This window comes from Diceros bicornis, chromosome 13 (assembly GCF_020826845.1).
Source record: "Diceros bicornis minor isolate mBicDic1 chromosome 13, mDicBic1.mat.cur, whole genome shotgun sequence".
Lineage (NCBI taxonomy): Eukaryota > Metazoa > Chordata > Mammalia > Perissodactyla > Rhinocerotidae > Diceros > Diceros bicornis.
In genome coordinates, this window is record NC_080752.1 from 28,379,697 (window position 1) to 28,402,972 (window position 23,276).

The 23,276-nt window shown below is 38.1% G+C and overlaps 2 protein-coding genes across 7 annotated transcripts in view; both read right to left on the reverse strand.

Annotated features, from left to right (window-relative positions):
- Positions 1-23,276, reverse strand: part of RERE (arginine-glutamic acid dipeptide repeats) — a 409,123-nt gene that overhangs the window by 280,194 nt on the left and 105,653 nt on the right. Inside the window, exon 2 of one of the 6 annotated variants that reach the window (XM_058552814.1) lies at positions 10,890-11,035. The exons of 4 other annotated variants lie outside the window; for them this stretch is intronic. The gene's annotated coding sequence lies outside the window, so the exon portion shown is untranslated. Of the gene's footprint in view, positions 1-10,878; positions 11,036-23,276 lie in introns of all 6 variants that reach the window. One more of the 6 variants, XM_058552815.1, reaches the window with a different exon arrangement.
- Positions 17,636-17,987, reverse strand: LOC131412775 (small ribosomal subunit protein eS27). The gene has a single exon (XM_058552825.1). The coding sequence runs from the start codon at positions 17,948-17,950 to the stop codon at positions 17,696-17,698; it is 255 nt and encodes an 84-aa protein (XP_058408808.1). The 5' UTR covers positions 17,951-17,987; the 3' UTR covers positions 17,636-17,695.

Genomic DNA, 23,276 nt, shown 5'->3' on the forward strand with positions numbered 1-23,276 from the left:
TTTCCATAAAGTTATTAAAACACACACACACAAACAGCAACATTACAAAATCATAAGAGAAAGCTCAAGCTTTGCTACAGCTAAAAAAAAATGCATCTGGCTATAAAATTCACAAAATGAGCTCTACCTCTGCAATTGAGAAAAACTATCTCTTAAAACTGTAAAAGCATAGTTCATTAAACATATAGAAGGAGAAGTTTTATTTCATGTAATGCTGAGAATGAAAGAGAACCTTCTTTGGAACACAGTAATCTTTAATATGCAGGAATACTTGTTCAGGCTTACTTCCCTCTGCACATGTTCCAAAGCAGATAAGTTGGACAGGGTTTCTTGCAGTTTGCGGAGCTCTAAGATTCAAAGTAATCTGCAACCACGGCACATAAGCTCTCAGCATTTGATGAAAGGAAATGACAGGGTGAATTTTATACTTAACATAATACAATTACATTTCACACATATACGAAAAACCAAAGCATTCATAACGCACTTCTAATCCATGGGTACAAATTATATCAAGGGAAAAACAGAACCAGAAAACTCATAGGAGCAGTTCTTCTAAAAACAATTAGAATCTGAGTCTTAGATGAAAAGGAAAAGTAGTTCTGACTAAAAGCAGAAGTCTAAACCAAAACTCAATTTGCCATTTTCTATGTCTGAGCTATTCTAAATTCTCTATAAGTTGACCAAATGTATCACCCCGCCCTCTTTGTTAACCTGATGTCATTCAAAGAGAAAAGTAGAAGAACCACTAGAACTACTCAATTCCAGATGCCATTAACTACACCACCAGGGAGGGTGAGGGTACGGGGCCTCCCAGGGCCTGGACCATGACACTTAAATGTTGTAGCTGTAACAACGATCATCAAATAAACATCAATATTCAGAGCAGAGTCCTTGCCGAGTCCTCCATTAATTTAGCAAATATCTACTGAGCACCTAAGTGCCAAGCAGTGCTTTATATATACATGTATATATGTATATGTATATGTATGTACAGATACATGTATGACGAGGATACACACCCTTTCCAACCTCAGAGAGCTTACAGCTTAGTAGGGGAGAGAGCAGACAATAAACCAACAAGTAAATACATAGTATATTAGCTGGTGATAAGTGCTATGGAGAAAAATAAAGCTGAGCAAAGGGGATGGTGGGGTTGTTAATTTATTTAAGATAATCACTGATAAGGGGTCATTTGACCTAAAGGAAGTAAGGGAGCAAGTTGTGTGGTTATCTAGGGGGAAAGCATTCCAGGCAGAGAGCACAGCACATACAAAGGCCTGAGACAAAAGCCTGGCACATCCAAACAATAGCAAATGGCCAAGGTGGCTGAAGCAGTGAAGGCAAAGAAGAAAGTGAGAGATGGAGAGGGAGCTGGGGTGCACTGCTTGAAAGAAAAGAGCCACTGCAGGGTTTTGCATAGAGAAGTAACTCTGAGTTACGTTTTAACAGACTCCTTTTGGCTGCTGCAGGGTTAGGAAACTAATGATTCAGGCAAGGTAGGGAGTGGTAGTGCAGGCGCTAAGAAGTGGTCATATTATAAGTAGGTTCTGCAAGCAGAGCCATCAGAACCTGTTGTCAGATTGGATGTGGTGTGATACAAAGACTAGAGCGGAAGAAAAGGCCGAGACTTGGAAGAGTAGAGTTGTCATTTACTGGGTCGAGGAAGAGAAGAAAACTTGGAATTCTGTTTGGAATGAGTTAAGTTTGAGATGCCTAGTAGATATTCAAGCAGAGACACACGCATGGGTTGAGAGGTCAGAAAGCTCTGGGCTAGAGATATAAATCTAGGAATCCTCAACATACAAACAGCAATAACAACTATGAGACAGTATGGTACTGAAGCAAACTAACAGGAATGAAATATTCAAGGTAGCAAGAGAACACTTTGAAGCAAATAAGATATTACTGACAGGCCAAATAAGTTTGTGAGCTACCAGCAAAGTTGCAGTGATAGGATGGTGGAAGGACTGTATCAGGACCATGTTCTGAAAATCTCAAGATGAAAACAATACACTGGGATTTTTTTTTTTTCCTAGTGAGGAAGATCAACCCTGAGCTAACATCTGTTACCAATCCTCCTCTTTTTGCTGGGGAAGATTGGTCCTGAGCTAACATCTGTGCCAATCTTCCTCCATTTTTTACACGGGACGCCGCCCGAGTGTGGCTTGATGAGCGGTGTGTAGGTCCACACCCAGGATCCAAACTCGCAAACCCCAGGCCACTGAAGCAAAGCACATGCCGCAAACTTAACCACTACGCCACTGGGCTGGCCCCAACACTGTTTTATTCACAGAGAAGAGCTCTACATAAGTAACAGTTGCCTATAGACAAATTCCATATTAATGATGTTACTAAATGCTACATTTAATAAAATCCAGGCTGCTATAGCCTTGGCTGGTTCCCACTCTAGAGAGACACATAGGATAGGAACCAACAGGAACACCCTTCCCCAGCCTCCCATGCCCCTGCGCCCGCTGTTTAGAAGGGAAATACGCCAGCTGTCCAAATAAAGAGGGGCGGGGGGGACACAACTGTTTGCAAGATCTTCACCTTGCAAATTAATAAAAGAGAATTCTTGGATTTTAAAAATAGCTTTCTTAGGTAACATTTGTGTCTGTGTGTGTGTGTGTGTGTGTGTGTGTGTGTGTGTGTGTGCGGAAGATCAGCCCTGAGCTAACATACATGCTATCCTCCTCTTTTTGCTGAGGAAAACTGACCCTGGGCTAACATCTGTGCCCATCTTCCTCCACTTTATGTGGGAGGCCGCCACAGCATGGCCTGACAAGCAGTGCATCGGTGCATGCCAGGGATCTGAACCCAGGCCGCCAGCAGCGGAGCGTGCGCACTTAACCGCTACGCCATGGGGCTGGCCCCTCTTAAGTAACCTTTTTGAGGCCCTAAATTGAACACTGTAATGTCCTCATGAAAAGAGAAAAAAAGAAAACCTATAGTGACTAAGTATATGAATTCAATACAAAAGTTCAATTCCAGAAAATGAGATTTAATAGGCTCACTAGTGATATATAGTTGGTGTCATAATTTGAACCCGAAAGAATTGTTAAGTCAAATAGAGAAAAAAAAGGTGTATTATTTTTAAATACTTGATATGAAAAGGTTTATTAGCAGGACTCAAAATCTATGTGGATTATCAAGAAAATTATGATTACATTTTTCAATGAAAAAAACGGGAAAGTGGCTAGATTTAAAGAATAATCATACTCTGGAAGTATAATTTAATGAGATCAAATTACCAAATTCTGGCTAATGACAGGAAAGATGTTTCCAGCACCAGGAGAAAATACAGTATCCTTCTGTCGTTTGCCACCTCCTCCTGTATGAACAAATTTTTTCATTAATGGGTATCTTCAAGAATTTGAAAATACGTTCATCAAAAAGTCTTCATCAGAAACTGCATGCAGTCATTTTATGCCTAGAACCTGATATGAAAATGTTTGGTTCACAGAAGCAAGCTCAAGTTTTCCATTATACGTTCTGAAGACACTTTATTGGATATTTTAGGCAAATTCAATGCTTATTATCTTCCCTCATGGTATTTCCTATCTTATAATATCAAAGAATATGTAATGAATTTTTCACAGAGTCCCATATAAACACTCCCCAAATACCTCCACTTTAACCAGTATGCTATACAAATAGCATCTTCTATGTATGTGGAACAGTGGGAAGCCCAAATTTCAGGTAATCCTGACAGTGCAAACATGTTCTAGAGTTGACTGTTTTAAATGCCTTGTACTTATCAGCACCAAATGGCTGATAACATTAAAATCCACAGAAGGAAGAATCATAAAAGAAGGGGAGGGGTCGCCGCCCAGTAAGAGACTCTAGATTTCCAAATAAGAATTCTTACATATAATTATTTAGCTGCTATCATTCATCAGCAATGAAGGCACCACTGCTAACTTCTTCTCAACACTAAAGTCTCTCTATGACCCGGAATGAGACCTAAGACTACCAAGAGCAGTCAAGTGATATATGACACACACAGCAAGAAGCTGAAAAGCACAACTGTCGAATCTGTGGGCACAGCAGTAAGCTAAACAGACAATTTCCATGTAGGAACTTGAAAATGAGGAAACTGTAAGCAGAAAGAAGGAAACTATGAAAGGAAGCAGGGGACAGCACAGACCCATAGAATGTCACCAAAAGTTCTCACTACAGGTATTAGCAGTAACCTCTCTGGTTATTCAGCTTCAGATACACCTGGCTTCCGGCCCCAATATGTTAACCCCACTGTACCTTCAGTTTTCAAAGAGTCCTCTAGCAAAATAAAAATAGCTCTTAAGAATGTGCCATCATCCTTCTTTTAGGTGTTTACCCAAAAAATCTTCAATACCATTTGCTCAGGGTAAAATATCAATTCTATGTATAAAAAAAAAAAATTTAAATATACATAACCAGCAATAAGTAGAATAAACTCATATGGAGGGCAGAATGTTTTTTCATTTTCACCCTCTTGATAAGAGCAACAGCCATACATTCAAGAACAAAACAGTCCCTATTATTTTATAGGAGCTTAATTTGTTTACTATCACAAGCTTTAGAGGATGATATAATTGCCCCACATCACAGATAGTATAACCCAGTCCTTTTCAGCATGCAACATATTCTCCAGTAAAATACTCATTTACCTCTTGGACCAGGACCTGGGAATGAAAACAGAATGCCATCAAGTCTACATCAGGGGTTTCGAATATAAATATGGCACCTCTCTAAACCAAGTGTCTGTCAAGATCTTGGAAAGAAGGTCATTACCGAGAAACTCAGTAATCTGTGAAACAAAGAGCTCCAAAAGATAAGTGCCATAATATGAAAAATTAAATTTCACATTTCTTTAAAGAATGGGGTGAGAAAGCTTAATGCTACAAATAGTTTATATTAAAACATACCCAAATTAAATCTACAGCATTACAATTTAAAATGCAAACTTTTATTAAATAATATGTGCAAAGTTGCAGCTTTTTCCATAGACCAATGGCCTAAGAGAAGCCTCATCTTGACATTTATAAATTTTTAACACAGCCCTGTAACTATCACTAGACTAAAAGAGAACCTTTTGATTTATACACATGAACATTATCATCAGAAGGAAAGTAATACAGGGAGGAAAAAAGAAAGCTATGTCTTCAGAACTTTTCCAATTAAGTTTTTTAAAATATGAAAAAGCAACTGAATAGCATCACACTTATGAACAATAATTGTGATAACAATGAGCAGGACTGAAGGAGGCACAGATTGCATTTCTTCCAAAAGCAAGTAAATCTGCTAACAAGACTTATATTGGTCATGTGTTGGCAGGCTTAATACCACACAGGTATTCTTCTCTAAGCTTTCATCTCATATAGTGTAAGATAAAAAGACAGGAGAGCAACTGCCAGATTAAAGAAGGTCTGTATCCCAACTGGTCAACGTCAAGTTCCCTTGACGAATTTCCTCAACTTTGTTGTCAAGGAAAAATTAAACATACAAGCAAAATACTCATTCCATACTCCACAACCACAAAAATATCAGAAGTTCAGTTTATTGCCCAATGTAAACGTACACTGAAGAGCTGTAGTCTCTAGTGACCTTTAAGAACACCTGGAAAATGCAAGCAAGGTAATATTCAACACGAGAGAACATAAATCTCAAAAGCAATTGACAAATGCAACCTGGAAGGCTGAAATGTAAATGGAGCACAGGGTTACAACAGCATTCTCAAAAGAAATCCTCTTTCTCACTTCAGAAAACAGAGGAATTTCTTCTCAAATGCTTTCAATGGAAAAACTGCCACTTCTGATTAAAGTTAATTTGATCAAATCCATGAGACCTGGGGGAAATGCACAGATCCCTTTCTTTACTCTCCTCCTTGCTTTATCTTGCAACTTGCAAACTGACTAACTATGACTAACTACCTAGAGACCTGTGTGCCATTTTCAGCAACTGGTAACTTACAGTTGTTGTTTTTATCCAGCTGGATCTGATGTGTGTTGCTTCTTCCCTATAGGTCTGTCACTTTTGATATTTTTTTAAACAAATGATATGATACGAACAGGTAAGAAGCATTTTTTAGAATATTACAGAATATTAGAATTGTGTAGAAAAGGCAGTAATAGTAAAAAAACAGCTCTTCTCACCAAGGAAAACCCCACAGAGGTCCCCAATAGTAGAGAAGAGATTTTTAGTTATCCTGAGAGCCCCATTACCACATTCACAACTAAGCCAATCCTACTCTCCACCAGGATCAAAAACAGTAGGGTATGTGTTTGTTGGTGATACTATTAACCTTTCCGACAGATTTTAGGCTTGGTAATCAACCAGATGGGAATCAAACACAGAGAACTGAAGATGATGTCAGGGCTTCTATCCCTAGTTTCGACAATCTGGGGGGAGAAAGGAGGATGATACATGTAACTGAATGGAGAAGAGACTTTAATTTTGAAAAGTGTTGGGTTTCAGTGGCCTGTATTACACAGCCGTCCAGACTGCCGTATCCACTAGGCAGCTAGAAATACAACGTGATGCTCAGGAGTAGGAGCAAGACAAGGACATAGACTTGGGAGTCATCAGCATATAGGAGATGCTAAAATCTTTGGATAGACACAGACATAGACACCAAAAGCATTTTCCAAACTAAGTTTCTAAAAAAAAAAATCTGGAGGCCTTATGACAGGCAGCCCAAAACCAACAACCACAACAATAAAACTTTCTGTATAAAGTAAGTGTAGGACACATTACTTAACAATTGCTCTCAAAATTTATACTGTATATGATCATATGAAAGGGTCTAAGAAATCTGTAGGTAAGAAAACTGTTCAACAAGTTAGTTCTCAACAGATTCAAACACCCAGATCACACTGCCCAATGTAATTCATTTCCACATTACAAAACTTATAAATGATCAATGCCAACTCTCACTCTTCCTTAGAACAGTGTGTGAGTCAAGGACAAGAGAGTAATAGGAATGCTACAACTTAACTGCACTTAACTAATCTTATGAGTCTTGGTGGGAACCCGATTCCCCGAATACCTGCCACATTAACATGTGCCTTAACCATTACCCACGTTTTAGAAAAGTAAACCAAACTATTCAACTGGTCATTCTCTTCACATGTTAAGAGACCAACAACAACTCGAACTACAGAACCATACAAAAAATGATCCACTTCACAAAACTTTCTTAGAAGGCAAGCTGAAGGACTAAATAAAGCAAGTTAGGTATTTTTTACCCCAAAGAAAAGACAAGAAAAGACTGAAAAAAGAAAAGAATCTGCCAGTCAGAAACAAGGGAGAGGAATCAATTCCCTCAAGTGGGACATTAATTAAAATGCTAACAAACATACGGGGGATATCAGGAACTCAAGAAAAAAAGAGACTCTTGATGCCTGAAACCATCTTAGGGCGCCAAGGCAGCAGGAGTATCACTGGCCTCAGTGTGTCCTAGCCATACCCACGCTCTCAGCCAGGGAAAAGGGCAGAACTCCCCTGTGGTCACCAGAGACAAACAACCAATCAAAGTGATGAGCACCACATAAGAGGCTGGAGATAATAGCAAGCAGGTGGGTATTACTGGTCACTATCTTGAACCATATAAATTTGGAGAAAAACATTTGGGAAAATACTGTCAATCTTTTTCTCCATTCCCACTGCCCTCATTTATCCTAGACCTCAATTTTTACTCTCTCCATAAACACAAATGACACCTACCTTTTGTCTCAATTTTGAATATCCTCATTCAAGAACTTTCAATGAATGCATGAAGTGGGTCAAAAGGTACAACCATCCAGTTATAAAATAAGTCATGGGATGTAACGTATAGCCTGGTGACTATAGTTAGGAATACTGTATTGCACATTTGAAAGTTGCTATAAGAGAGTAAATTTTAAAACTTCTCATCACAAGAAAAAGAATTTGTAACTTTGTAGTCATGGATATTAACTAGACTTATTGTGGTGAACATTTTGCAATATATACAAATATCGAATCATTATGTTGTACACCTGAAACTAAGATAATGTTATATATGCCAACTATATCCCAATAAAAAAAAAAAGAACTTCTGAGGATAGACTATATGAGGTCTACTTTCCTTCTTTAAGAAACTGCCCCTCCAGTCCTCACTATATAACCTTGTTCCCCCACAACCCTCCAATAAAAGCCTTCTACATGTATCCCCTACACTTGGGGTACTCTATTTCACCTTTGCTCACACTGTCTTTACTGGTAGCTCAATAAGCGTTTGTTGAATCAAGTGCCTACCATTCAAGTCCACTCCAAGCCCTACATTGTCTCAGAAGTAATTCTTGATGCCTCCAAACCTTGCCATACCATTCTTGCTCCTCTAATTAATTCCTTTTGCAATCATAGTCTGCATTTTACAGATTAGCATTTTGACATGTATTACTAACGTAAAATACCTTATTATTCACTAACTCATGTATTTCATACATTGTCTCCTCTCATCCTTCCCTGTAAGGCTCTAACTGACAGAAAGACACACGGGTCCTTGCTAGCTTTATAACCATGGGCAAATCAGTTTCTCTGTCTAAGCTTTGGTTTCTTCATCTATAAAATTAAAATAATATAACATATCCCATGGAGTTGTTGTGAGGAATAAGTAAGATAATTCATGTAAAGTACTAATCTGTACAATGCCTAGCAGATAAAAGATGCTCAATATGTCAGTTAACACTGATGATGATGATAAAAAGACAATGTTCTACAAATCCTCAGAATGCCACACAGCACAGAGGAACTCAATAAACATTTTGCAGAAGAGAGTGTGTTAGAATACATCTAGCTGATCCTAGGAATGTTGTTTTAGTTTGCATTGTTAAATAGGAAAGAGTTGTCAGTTCTCAGAGAAGCTTGCCCTGACTCCTCAAACCCTCTAAGGGGCGCTCATAGCCCTCCGGGAACTTGTTTTCTCCATGCCAGCCCTACTCTGGCTGTATAAGCATGGTCTCCTGGTTTCTGCTTAGGTTCCAGAGAACAGCACTTGTTCCGAGTTTAACTTTGAAAGCAATCAAATATTGATGAAGGAACAAAGTCTATTTATTAATTAGACTTCATTTTTCACTATCCACTAACAAGCTTTCCTCTTCTAAGCAAAGAGCACAGAGCCTTCTTTTTTTTTAATTTTTTGCTGAGGAAGATTCACCCTGAGCTAACATCTGTGGCCAATCTTCCTCTATTTTGTATACAGGTCCCCACCACAACATGGACACTGAAGCGGAACATGCCAGACTTAACCACTAGGCCACGGGGCCGGCCCCAAAGGGCACAGATTCGTAAGGTAGAACAATAAGGTTCTCATTAACGTTTTTCTTAAATACATTAAAACAGGCCACCTTCGGGTTTTTTGTTTTAAAAATTAAATTAGTGCCTTTATACTCCCCTTTTCATTCCAACTTTCTCCAAAAGAAAATAAAGATAAAAGCACGTGTCGACAAAACTATAACATGTCTGTACATGAGAATGCGCTCAGATGTTATTCACTGTATAGCCATGTGAATCACTTATGAACTTTAATCTAGATCTGTGCTGTCCAATATGGTAGCTACTAGCCGCATGTGGCTATTTAAATTACTTAGAATTAAATAAATTAAAAATTCAGTTCCTTAGTCACACTAGCCGCATCTCAAGTGCTCACCAGTTACATGTAGCTAATAGCTACCATACTGGACAGTACAGATACAGAACATTTCCAATATCACAGAAAGTTCTATTAGCACTGATCTAGATCTAAATATATCTAAATAAAAATAATAAGAATTCCATTTCATCAATAAGCCACTCCGTTTTAATCAACTTTAATAGCTTTAGGTACAAGAATAAGCATACTTAAAGCCTGAGGCTTTATCCTTGACTCTCACCAAGACAAGAGATTACAATTCTTCTTAGAAAAGACAGAGTGAGCGAGTCCCATAGCAATGTAAGGCTTTATTCTTCCATTCTTTCAGCAACTTACACAACTTGACCCGAGGAAAAAAGAGCAAGAAAGCATTTCTCTCCACTATTTTCTCCACCTTTTATCCAACATAGTCACATCTGCCAAGTTTTAGAATCATAGCTTCTATCATCCTACAATGTCAGCACTCCTCCTTTGTAAATTCCCTTTTCCACACTAATCTCCTCTGACTCACTCAACATACTATGCCATCACTCTAAAATCAGGGCCTAGAGTCTCTGGCAGACAGGCTATATGTAATGACAGCCTGGATAAAAACATAAGTCTACCACTCTTGGAGGATTTTTCCAGGCGTATGCAATTGCTGTGTGGGTATGTGGGAGGCTGCACATTCTTCTTCACAATAAAAACAAACCCCCAATTTCTGCCAAGTTGATACCTTTGTATTTATAACACAAGATGAAACGCAGAATTCTGTTTTTCTACTATTAGGAGCATATATTTTCAATCACTTATTTCTCAATAATGATTAAAATATCTCAAAGCATTCCCTGAGTACTTCGCTGTTTTATCTGCCATTTGCGTTATCACAGGCTGCTTATATATAGGAAGAGAGGCAAAGCAGGGAAGAACTCATGACTTTGGGCAGGGATATTTTAATCAAATTCCTCTCTAAAATTTGAATGATAAAAGCCTTTCCAAAATGCAATACTATGGAACTGGCTTTAAAACAATCATCAGGGGACATCAGTTTTCTGAGATGTATGGGAAGGTGGGTGTTACAACAAGGGTGCGTGGCAAGGGATTTAATGTATTGGAAGAATGGCAGTCACGTGACACCACACCCTTTTCATAGAGACTTGGGGGAAAATGGGGAAGGCCAGATAAACTTGTTCAGTGACGATCATTCTAGTTTTACGGCTATTTTGTCATTACAAGAACAAAGGAAAAACAAAAAACAAAAAAACCTTGAGCGTACGCATGAGTTGCATTTCTCTGGAGCACTTCCTTTTACCCTGCAAGTCCCAGGTACCAACAATCTCTGAGGGGAAAGGTCAGCCATCTGCCATGAGAGGAGGCCAAAATGTAAGGAACTATTCCTTCTCGTTGAAAGAGCTTCTGAATCTGAAAAAGCAAGCAAAAGGAGGGTGGCAGTCTATAAAGCAAATTCTCCCCAGGGAATTCTGGCCTGAATGCAAAGGTTTCCATAGAAAACGTTTCCAGAAGGACTCTGACAACAGAAAGGAGCAATTCAAGAACAAGGACATAAAGTCATATGGATCGGGGAACAGGCAGGAGTGAGGAGGATGGAGGAGTCTGAAAAAAAATCTTAGATCTTGAGGCATGAGAATCAGAATTGCAGACTTCAAGGTAAAAAGGAAAGAGAGACTACGAAATATAATGTCCATGCTTAAATAGGTCCTTGGGAGAAAGCAGTAAGCCAGGATAAAAGGAAAAGAAGGAATTACATCACCTTAGTTCCCCACTAGGGTGTGAAAAACCTTACCAATTTACAAGTGAGAAAATAACAAACACGCTTTCAATGTTCACATCCAGCTCAGATGAGGAATTACAAACACTATAACCCAGGAAAAGGACACAGGTAAATAAAAGAAGAGGAGGAAAATGCAGCCACTAATTGGGTCAATTCTGCAGGCAAACAGGTCAAGAAAACATAACCAAGTATCTTCTGCAAATGGTAAACACAGGTCAAAATTTCCAATAGCTCAACCACCTGAGTGGAGGGCCAGAGAAAGGAAGTAGCAAAGCATTTTGAGAATGGAAATGTGAAAATTCATCATAAAATAATTATAAGTGCCAAGAGACAGAAACACTAAAAATGGGGAGGGCAGGTGCCTATTAACAAATTCCTGGGCTTTTAAAACCATTTGTCTTGTCTAACTTACAAAAAAAAGCTAACAGAAACCATCCAGAAAGAAAAGCAATGGTGGGCAGGAGAGGAGCAGTAACAAGAGATGCACAACCACCAATAAGCTACACTCCTATCAAACAGCTCTTATAACGGTGCAAGCACTTCCAAACCAAACCAGATGTAAACTTTATATAAAAGGAACAAATTATAAGGATCTCATAGATCACTGTTCATATTTTAAATTTTTCATAGTAACCAGGGAGTCTTTTTCTTAATATTTTTGTCAGGTGCTTTGAAAATGAGGTTTTGGAAGCCACATCTTACCTATCTTAAAAGGTAAGATAACTGTTCTTTAGTTTAGCTAAGCTTTAATTTCTATAGCAAATATTTGACTTTAGAACACCTAACACTGTGGCAAAGTGCAAATATTTGCTTAGCTTAATCATTCTCTATATATTATTCTATTTCCCCTGTAAATATGAAATGTGAGATGAAACCTAAAATCATTAAAGCCTAAAATCATTAAAGCCTCAATTCAGCGGCAGATTAAAATGTGCTATTAAACAAAATTTGAGATTGGGTAGCATTTTAAGTTCTGCATCACAGGCCTTCTCTTAAATCAAAAAACTAAAATAGAATTTATCTATACTATAGACCAGCACAGACAGAAATTTCCTGAAATAGATACTCACATAAACACCACAGATATTCACAGATCCCATGTAGAAATAAAGAAATATAGTCCGTATTGGAATTTTAAGAGTAGCATTAAGGAAGCAGAACAGGAATGGAAGGAGAAACTAAAACTGATTTTTTACATCCTAATATTCTTATTGAGAGATTTGGGCAAATACGGTAACTCAACTTGGTTCTAGATTTGAGAAGTAGGCACTTAAGTACAATAAATTCCACACCAAAAATATTTTCGTGTACTGTACTCTACTCTCATTTCAGCATAATCATGCCAAGAGCCCTAATGAGACTTGGAACTTATTTTGATCACAAGTGTTGTTTACTCTGAATCCTAGCCTATTTTGGCTGAGTGACAACGATTTCTGCCTTCCTCACCCCCAGGCTGTCCCTTGTACTATAGCTCTGCCATGTCATGAGATTAAGTCTATTTATTCATGTGTGAAATGGGGACTTGTTCTTTTCCTTATACTGTAGGCTGTCTATAACAAAGCCAGGCTCTATATTCTTCATAATTTCATGACTAATAATTACAAGTAGATCACATCTCACTTCCTTTATAACATTTATGGAATATGATACAATAAGTTCTTCACATTTCAACAGAAATCTTGCTATCAAAAGCAGAGCCCTTGAACTTGCTTCCTAAGCTACACAACCAGTTTCTGTTCTGAGGCACTATGAAAATTTTATGTGGTTTTTGGGGGTTTTTTGTTTAAGAGAAACTTTCCTGTGTGCATTTTTGTTGTCATACTGACTTTAATAATCTGTCCAATTGAGTATGACTCCCCATAAACTTTCTCAAAATGATTGTGACTGTGTCTTGTTTTATGAGTCTATTTCCTGGTTTCTTTGAGGTCAAAATGTTCACTATGTATTGACAATAAGCCTTCCCATGTACAGATGATGAAATTTAATGTTATCTAGAAAACAAAGATAACAATATACTAACACTAATGCCTCTATATCCAGGAATGTGAAGCATGATTGAGAAAAATAATTTGGCCTAGATAGAGATAAGTAATGATGCATATTTCACAGGCACGCCAACCTCAATCAGGTTTTTTAAACCAAGCCTCTACTAGTAATGACAAGTGATTCTTTCACGTGCCTTAAGTCAATCCAAAGAGCAATTGAGAATCTGAGTTTCAGAAAGATAGATTGAAAAGTGGCAAATCGGGCCGGCCCCGTGCCTTAGCGGTTGGGTGCACGCGCTCCGCTACTGGCGGTCCGGGTTCGGATCCCGGGCGCGCACCGACGCACCACTTCTCCGGCCATGCTGAGGCCGCATCCCACATACAGCAACTAGAAGGATGTGCAACTATGACATACAACTATCTACTGGGGCTTTGGGGAAAAAAATAAATAAATAAAATAAAATAAAATAAAGTAGCAAATAAAACTACTTGATGCTATGATTTGGTAGAATGAGCACTGGTGAAGCCCAAAGACACTAATCAGAAATTAGGGTCTATAATTTACCAACTCTGTGCCTTACTTTCTTCCCTGTAAAAAAAAAAAAAGATGAATGGGACTCTAAAATTCTAAATGATTTACCAAACTTCAATTGAATAACTTCGTAAACCAAATGTAACGAATGTCACAAATTATCAATATTTTAGGTGCCAAATGCCTGTAGGATTAAGAACACCAAAGCTTTAACATTCCAGTAGGTGATGACGGGGCCCACTGAAGCCAAGTAGCATCCTCTCACCCCAGCCATTTCCCAGGCATTCTACAACTCAATGACACCATATGTAGCTCTCTGCCCCTTGTTTTTCCTTTTCAACCCTCCCTCCAGGCTTGTTCTTCACTTTTTCCCAAATTCTCTGCTTGAGAGTGGTCCGAAAGGGCACTACTTAGATCTAATGATCCTCCTAAGGACTAGAGAAATTAAATTGCTGAATCCTCCTAAACGGAAAAAAAGAGGAAAAAAACCTTTCCACAAACCTCCTCAGTGACATATAAACTCTACAAACTGTCTGCTGTAGATTGCCTCAGGGAAAATCAGGCCCCAGAGTTACTGATGCTGCTTTTGACAGAATTACCAAAAAAAGTATAAAACAGGAAATATTCATTAATGGCAGAAAATAAAAACAAAATGTATTTACCTATCTGACTTTGTTTTAAAAAAAAAAATCACAACTACAACTCCAACAGAGCTATCAAACCTAACTTAATTTGAAAACAAACTTGAGTTTACTCCATAAGCCTTCCTTCAAAGCTAGGTTAACAATACTATTCAATGGGGGCTGGCCTCGTGGTGTATCGTTAAGAGTGCGTACTCCACTACTGTCGGCCTGGGTTCAGATCCCAAGTGCGCACGGGCACACTGCTTGTCAGGCCATGCTGTGGCGGCGTCCCATATAAAGTGGAGGAAGATCGGCACAGATGTTAGCTCAAGGCCAGTCTTCCCTCAGCAAAAAGAGGAGGATTGGCATGGTTAGCTCAGGGCTGATCATCCGCGCGCGCCCAGACACACACTAAATAAATAAATAAATATTAAAAAAAAAAACACAATACTATTCAACAGGTTTAAAAATGCTCGTTTTTTTAGTTTTTTACCATTGGCCTTAGAGGATCTCAGTAATAAAAGAAAAGATACTAAATAAAATTTCCATTTAGAGGCATGCTAAAGGACAATCTAAATTTTTCACGGTTCAAAGAGTGCCAAAAACTTTCATTTTACACCATGTTTCAGCAATCAAATACGTCGTCCATGAATTAATCTACCAGACAGTATATTAGGCATATTAAAACTTCATCCTCTTTAATTACAGACAAGTTTACTAGAAAAGCCAGTGTCACTAAACAAGGAATCACTTCTCATTTAAACAAATGTCCTGGGCGTAAATAAAAAGCCCTTCCATTCACTCACATGATGGAATTAATGCTACAATGCATAAGGTTATGAAAGCTTTTGTCAAATTGTTCTATTAGCATAAAGTGTTGGACTTATAAAAAAAAAAACCAACGTATTTCAACAGGGATTAAAAAAACAAACACGAATGATGAATTAAACAACAATCAAGTTGAAAAGTACTTAGTTAAATAATCATTGTGGCTCCTACTGAAGACAATCAAGATGAAGCACAATTTTCTGTCCTCTGGTCCCCCCTTCCCATTATGACAAGGTCTATACATCACTGCTATCTTGCCTCCTTCAATGGCCGCAAACACAGAAGACTAGCAGGTGACCTTCAGAAGCTAAATGCCAAAGCTGGATTAGAAAAACCCCTTTACTAGTCCCGCTAACCTCCTGAGTGCCAGTACATACTCCATAGGCGTCTTCAATTTAAGCAATTTTCAACTAACTAATCCTCTTCAGATCCCAATTGATAACTATAAAGTTACCTTATTAGCGTCTTAGTAAATTTTTATCTATTGTTTCTATCACTCTGAAAACAAGAATAAATTTTCCATCAATTTTTTTAAATGAATATTATAGAAGTTACAAGAAATTGAAGTTAATTAATTATAAGAGTACCTGAATACCACATGTTCAATATAAAAGATTTGATTTTAATCTTAGAAGAGAAGGCATCAGAGGATGAAAAGGAGAAAAACCTATATGATCAAACCAGGCCATATACTAACGGTAAAAAAAAAAAAAAAAAAGTTTCTTTGTTTTCAGATTTGACACAATTCACATGAATTAATGTAATAGTTTGTAATCTGTTCTCAGTTAAATTCATCCACCAAGAACCTGGAAATGGTTTATTTATCAAAAGAACATTAATTTCAACAAGTAAAATTAACCCTAACACTGTCACTAGACCAAGCTTTTGGTTCCTTGTGTTTTAGTATTCAATGCTGGAATTGATTTTTTTTTTTTTTTTTTAAAGCAGATACTGAACACACACTCTCTCCCTGGCCCCTTTATTTTAAAACTCAACTTCTGGGAGACCAAATTGAGGATCTCCTGAAAAATTGAAATCAGATTAAATTTTTCATTTTAAAGATATATTATTGGAAAAAGTGCAGTGAAATTATCTTACCTTTCAGAACAATTCTTTAATACAAAGAATTAGATATATTTAGATATGACCAAAACTAACCTTCTAAAGATCCACTCTAAGGTCATTTACTCATATTAACCACATTCAAAGAATAAGCTTCCTCTCCCTCCCTCTCTACCTCTGCACATTCTATCACATTTGGTCTACAGAAATCTCTCTCCCAGCAGTCTACTTTTGCTGTCTTTCTCATCTATTCCAACAAGTCTGGAGGCTGTGATGTAGTGGAGATAGCATCAGGCATGGAAATCAAACTAGGTATTGAGTGGCAGTGAGTAAGGCAACTTGACCTCTCAGCTATTTCCTCCTTTGTTAAATGGGAATTACGGTCCTACCTCAAGAGATTATGCTGAGGATTAAGTTTAGAGTATTCCAGTGTTACGCTAAAGAAAGATAATATTATCAGACTTGTAAACCAAGGACTGTATCTCTATCTTTATACCTCATCACAGAACTACCACACACTAGACTTTTTGCAGATGACCATTACAAACAGATTCTAACATTAATGCACTGGATGCATAAAGGAAACTCAATTTGTTAAAAAGTAAAAACTTCAGCCAAATTCCTCCTCCTTTCCCCATCTACCAAATACCAACCAACTCTTTCACTGATCAACTGGGTTGTCTTGGTATATGGTCTGATCACAATCTGGTTCCCCTTACACCACCAGTGCACTAAATTAGGCTAAACAGCATTGTTCTGCTGCTTTACTGGTTCCAAAAAAAGAGAAAACGTTATTGCCAGTTCCTTTGATCTCTTTGTCCAGTAAACTATCAACATACATTAATCTACAAGGATAAGATTCTTTGAGTTTCAGAGGTAAGAAATCTAATAATTTGCTAGTAGATGGTAAATGTAATTGCCAACTTAAATCCAATTTGAAGAAAGCTACCTCAATATTTATGATGCTGTGTGACCTGATCAGCATTTATGGAGGCGATGCCATTAATTCCATGTCTCACTAAAACCCTACATTTCAAGTTTGAATTTTATGAGGGCTAATTTGATTCTCCCAGAAAGGAACTTTTAAGTACACATTTCCTGATTCAATAGTTTACCCACTACACTTAGAAAGGCTTTCTAAAAAGTACTTTATGTTTGCTAAGTACATGGAAATTTTATTTTATTTTTATTTTTTTTATTTTTTGTATCCAAAATGTCTTTAGTGGGATGGTTTCCCACTCATCTTGACTCAGGGTGCTTTTAGTGCTGCTTCCGTCTGAAGGAGCATCCTTCTGTAAGCCTTGCTTTTCCTCCTGTAGGCTGGCAGAGAACAGTGGAGCAGCCAACACACAAAACTACTGTTTGTGCATGGCTAAAAACGGTGGTGATTTTATAGCATCCTGGGCATTTCACATCCATGAAGTAGGAATTGGGGCTCTGCACCAGGCGCTTCTTCTTGTGTTTCCTCTTCTCCTCTTCCGGAGAGGGATGAAGGAGATCCTTTGCGAGAGGCATGTTCTCGTGGGGAGGTCGTCACCGCCGGAAAGGATACATGGAAATTTTAAATCAAAGTTTTGATAACAAATATTCTTACTCCTTACTTTGAAAGCTAAAACCATATTTCCAAGTATCAAGCAATAAAATACTAACTAATGATTCTACAGAATCAACAACAAAAAAGTTATTGGTTAAATTAAAGTGAACTAAATAATGGACATTGACTTCTTTTCATTAGTACAGTACTGTTTACAATTTATATCAATGTTCAAAAATGAACCTGCTTTAACAGTGCCAGATGAAACTAAATAACTTCAGATTGCTTCAGTCTACCTCTGGCATTCCAGGTGGTACAACTTATACACCAAAGAAAAGAGCTGACAAGTAAAATCCTACTAGCTGAAGAAGTTAAAAAATAAAAACTCCACAACTATGTGTGGTATAGGGGAAAACATCAGAAGTTCCATTTTGGCATGTTAAGTTTTAGATGCTTGTTAGACATCCAAATGGAGATGTGAAGAAGGTAGCCAAGCACGTCTGCACTAGAAATAAAATTTTTAGTTATAGTCATTTAAATAATTTTTAAAGCCATGAGTCCTAGTTCACAGCGTAGAAATTCAACAAATATTTATCAGACATGTGTTATGTGCCAGTTACTGTTCTACGTGCTGGGTATACATCAGTTAAAAATCCCTGCCCTTCAGGACTTTACATTCTAGTGGGAGGAACAAGACAGTAAGTCATGAAAATAAATACACAGATAGTATGTGAGAAGACAATACACTAAGGGAAAAACAGAACAGGGTAAGGGGAACTAGAGTAGAGACCAAGGGTCAAGGTAAGCCTCACTGAGACTTGAAAGTGAGGCCACACAGATACCATGGGAAATATATTCCAGGCAGAGGGAACAGTCAGTCCAGAGGATTTAGTAATCTTCACAAGAACAGCTTCCCTGAATGATGGGTGATGGATTTAAGAGAGGAGAGGAGAAGTGGAGATCTTAAGTACAGAAAACTCTTATTGAGATGTTTTGCTGCAAAGGGGTGCCAAGAAATAAGCAATAGCTGGCAGGGGAAGTAGGGTCAAAAAAAGGGGGTTTTGGTTTTGTGTTTGTTTTAAGATGGGAGAAAAGCAGCATGTTGGTATGCTGTTGGGAATGATCCAGTAGAGTCTGAAACATTAATGATATGAGAGAGAAAATTACTATATGAAAGAGCAGCAGGTGGCACCTCGGAGTGGCAGGATGGGCTGCACTGACCTTAGAGAGCCAAGAACGGCTGCTCTATCTACACACAGCCAGGAGGGCGGAGTCTGAGCTGCAAGGTAAGTGGATGCGGTTGGTGGTGGGAGTCTGCGGAAGTTCTCTTCTGACTGCTTTGATTTTTCTCACTGAAGCAGGAAGCCCAGCACGAAGACAGGGAGGAAGTGTAAAAGGAGAAGTATGAAAGAGTCATCTAGGAAACGAGGCAAGTGAATGGACTAGGAAAATCAAGTATGATTGCCTAGCAGCCTTAAGGGCCCACTTGAATTTTATGAACTAACTGGGAATCAACACTAAGAAATTCCCCTAATCTGAGACCCATAAAGGCTGGCTGCCTTTCAATTAACAAATGAAAAATTCTTTAACACAAACTGCTGAAAATGGCAAATATCTAACATATTTTGAGTACACCAAAGGTGAAAACAATGCTCTGGGAAAGTTGTAATTTCTCCAGATAATATGCTGAAAGAGACTACATCCCATTTTCACACCATGTTCATAATTGCTTTATCATACCTTGAAGGGAGTCATCAGTCACTGAAGGATTTAATAACCCTGGGCTGAAGTCAGACCACTATAAACAAAAGCTGGGTTTGAATGCCTTAAGCCAATTATATATTAATTTTTATTTATTTATTTATTTTTTCCCCCAAAGCCCCAGTAGATAGTTGTATGTCATAGCTGCACATTCCTCCAGTTGCTGCATGTGGGACATGGCCTCAGCATGGCCGGAGAAGCGGTGCGTTGGTGTGCGCCCGGGATCCGAACCCAGGCCACCAGCAGTGGAGTGCACGCACTCAACCGCCAAGCCACGGCGCCGGCCCCCAATTATATATTATAATAGTAAAGCATATAGTTAAGGTATATTCTTACTCATAGAGGTACAAATTTATACATAAAAGGGATCTAGGAGCATTCAATTAATCACCAGAAACTGCCATATAAAAATCTATTCCTAATTATATTGTGGTGATGCCTACACAGCTCTGTAAACATACTAAAAACCACTGATCAGTACATTTTTTTAATGGGTGAATTGTCTGTTACGGGAATTTTATTTCAATAAAGTTTTTTTTTTAATCTATTCCAGCTTTTACTCTCAAATAAATGTTTTTTATCACTAGAAAGTAAAAATTTGATGTTTTGGGATTTTTTTAGTTTCTTTCTTAAAATTTAATGGGAAATGGAGCAAATACAGTATGTTCTGATGGATCATAAATATTAACTTTGCAGGGATCCAGAATTCTTTCAAAATGAAGGGCAGAGCTTGAGTTGGATTTTTTAACTACTTAAAATTTGTAGCTTCTAACACTCTTGTTTCACCCCTTCGATCAAGACATACTCAAAATCACCTTGACTAAAATGAGTATCAATCTTTTGACTGTGAATAACTCCAAATAACTCCTACATTCTGGACACTCATCAGCGAGACTAAAATGGCACACCAATACCTGAACCAAAATAAAAGGATAAAATGTCATAAGTACTAATTCAGGAATATCACATTTCTTAGAGTATGATACTTCACAGAAATTTTACACTTCACATCTAACCACCATGCCAAAGAATTCATAAATTCTATTTTTCTCCCTGAGACAGGAAGATAAATTCAACAATTTCACCACTTAACGTTTCAGATACCAGGTCGAAATGTAAAAACTGAGAGATTTCTCCACTTTGAAAATAATATCCCTACAAAGACTAAAAATAAAGGTGATGTTCTCCTAAGTGAAAGAATTAGAAAACTGAACTGACAATATTAAGGTGTTCATGGAAGGAACAACGGATGTAAAAGTCAGAAAACATAGCTATTAAGAGGCTTAGCCACTTCCAAAATGGAAACTGTGAATGTGGGCAACTCCATTAGCTTCTCTAGACTTGGCTCTCTAATTTTGTAACCTGAAAAGCCAGCATCGGCTTTGCCTCTTGCAAAAGGTAGCTGTGAGGACCACACCAGAATTCAGGGAAGGCTGTTCAGTAGGTGTAAAGCCTTCCGCAAATTGAAGCATAATCTCCATTTCACTCTCAAAAAGCTTCGTCTCTGTAATAAGCTACTGATCACCTTCTAACTCTGCATGTATGAAATTTACTCTCTGTGTTAGTCTTGCTCAGGCTGCTATAACAGAATACCATAGACTGAGTGGCTTAAACAGCAGGAATTTATTTCCCACAGTTCTGGGGGCTGGAAAGTCCAAAATCAAGGTTCCAGCCAATCCAGTTAGCTGCCTTCTCACTGTGTCCTCACATGACAGAGAGCCAACTGTGGTCTCTTTCTCTTCTAAGGACACTATTCTCATCATGGGGCCCCACCCTCATGACCTCATCTAAACCTAATTATCTCCCAAAGGTCTCACTTCCAAATACCAAAACATTGGGGGTTAGGGCTTCAACATATGAACTTTGGGGGAACACAATTCAGTCCACAGCACTTTCTTACATAACTTCTTGAATGAATATCTTCAGGCAGAAATTAAACCTTTGTATAAAAAAAATAAGTAGGGGGCTGGGGAGATTTAAAGTATGGCTTACTTTTAAAATGGCTTATTTAAGGCAGCTTACTGAGATTCATACGATATAAAATAAAATTTAAAATAGATGAGGAAACTGGGATGATAACAATAGGTAAGATTGACTCAGCGTTTTACCTGTACCAGGTAAACGTACCAGGTACTGCTCTAAGAGCTTTCCATTTTACCCTCACAGTAGCCACACAAAGTAGGAATGATTTACAGAAGAGGACTCTGAAAACACAGGGGTGAAATAGGTTTCCTCAGGTCACACGGCAAGTCTCACAGGTCATAAGGCTACAGAGCCTGTACTCTTACTATACTATATTGCTTCTCTTTTCCTTGGGACAAAGGAAAATTGCAGGGGGAACAGGGATGGAAAAGATGAAACCATGAATGAGGTGTTCAAGTTCACTTTATACCTTTTATGAGATGTGGCCAAAATTTTATAAGCAAATAGTTCAAAGGAAACTTGATAGTCACAGGATTCTAAATCCCTAAGTTAAAAACCACAGGCTCAGGAGGTCAGTTCTTTCTGGTAGTAAGAGCTGAGAAAAGTTTCTCCTCTGGGTCCTCATAAAGACAGTTTGCCATGGCGAACAGCAGCCTCGGGAACCCCTGGATAAACCATTCAGGACACACGCAAGCTCCACCAGGCTCCATAGACATCAATGGCCTCATACCACACTATTCAAGCAAAGCAAATCGGCCAAAAATAAGAAATGCAAAGGTTTGGTTCCTAGTAATTCAAACAGAGATTCAGGGCTCACTAGAATAGGAGTTCTTAATCAGAGGTCCGTGGATGGGCTTCAGGGATTCCATAAACTACCTGCAATTGTGTATTGTGAATATGTAGCCAAACATTCACAAACTCTGCTCTGGGAGAGAATCACAGCTGGCATCAATACTCAGTGGAGTCCCTGATAAAAAGTTAAGAACCCCTGACAGAGGAATTAATGAACTGCATAACCACAAGAGAGCCTATCCAAATCATCCTCACAACCAAGGCTTTGAGCAGGCATAGGGCGCAGTTAAGTTGATGTTAAATTCCAATAAGTAACTGGATAAAAGCAAAGTCAAAAATGCTCTAAATAAGCACAGCTGGGAAGTAATTCTAATCTCATCTTGGAAGTGCACAATATCTGCCCTACAGTAAGCCCTCGAATATTCACTGCTGCAATTATTATTAGATACATTATAACCTCCAAGGACAGGATCAAATCTTCCTCATTTCTGAGTGCCCTGACCATTCAATACATGGTTTAACAATAAAGAAATTAATACAAATCTTTACATCTATAAATATCTAGCAAATGAAGACCTTTGGTAGAATGAGTTTATTTCAGAAAATTCGAAGCATCCTTTTCCCTTTATAAAATGGAATCTTTTGCAAAATGAGGAACACAGGGTAAATGAGGGGCAATAACACTTATATGGAACCACTAAAAAATTAATACTACTACATTTCACACAAACCATAACCTAACCATTACACCAGAATTACGCCCGTTAAAAAAAAAAAGTGTAATCAAATCGTGTTATTCCTAAATTTATACCTTTATGCCTTCCCCTACAG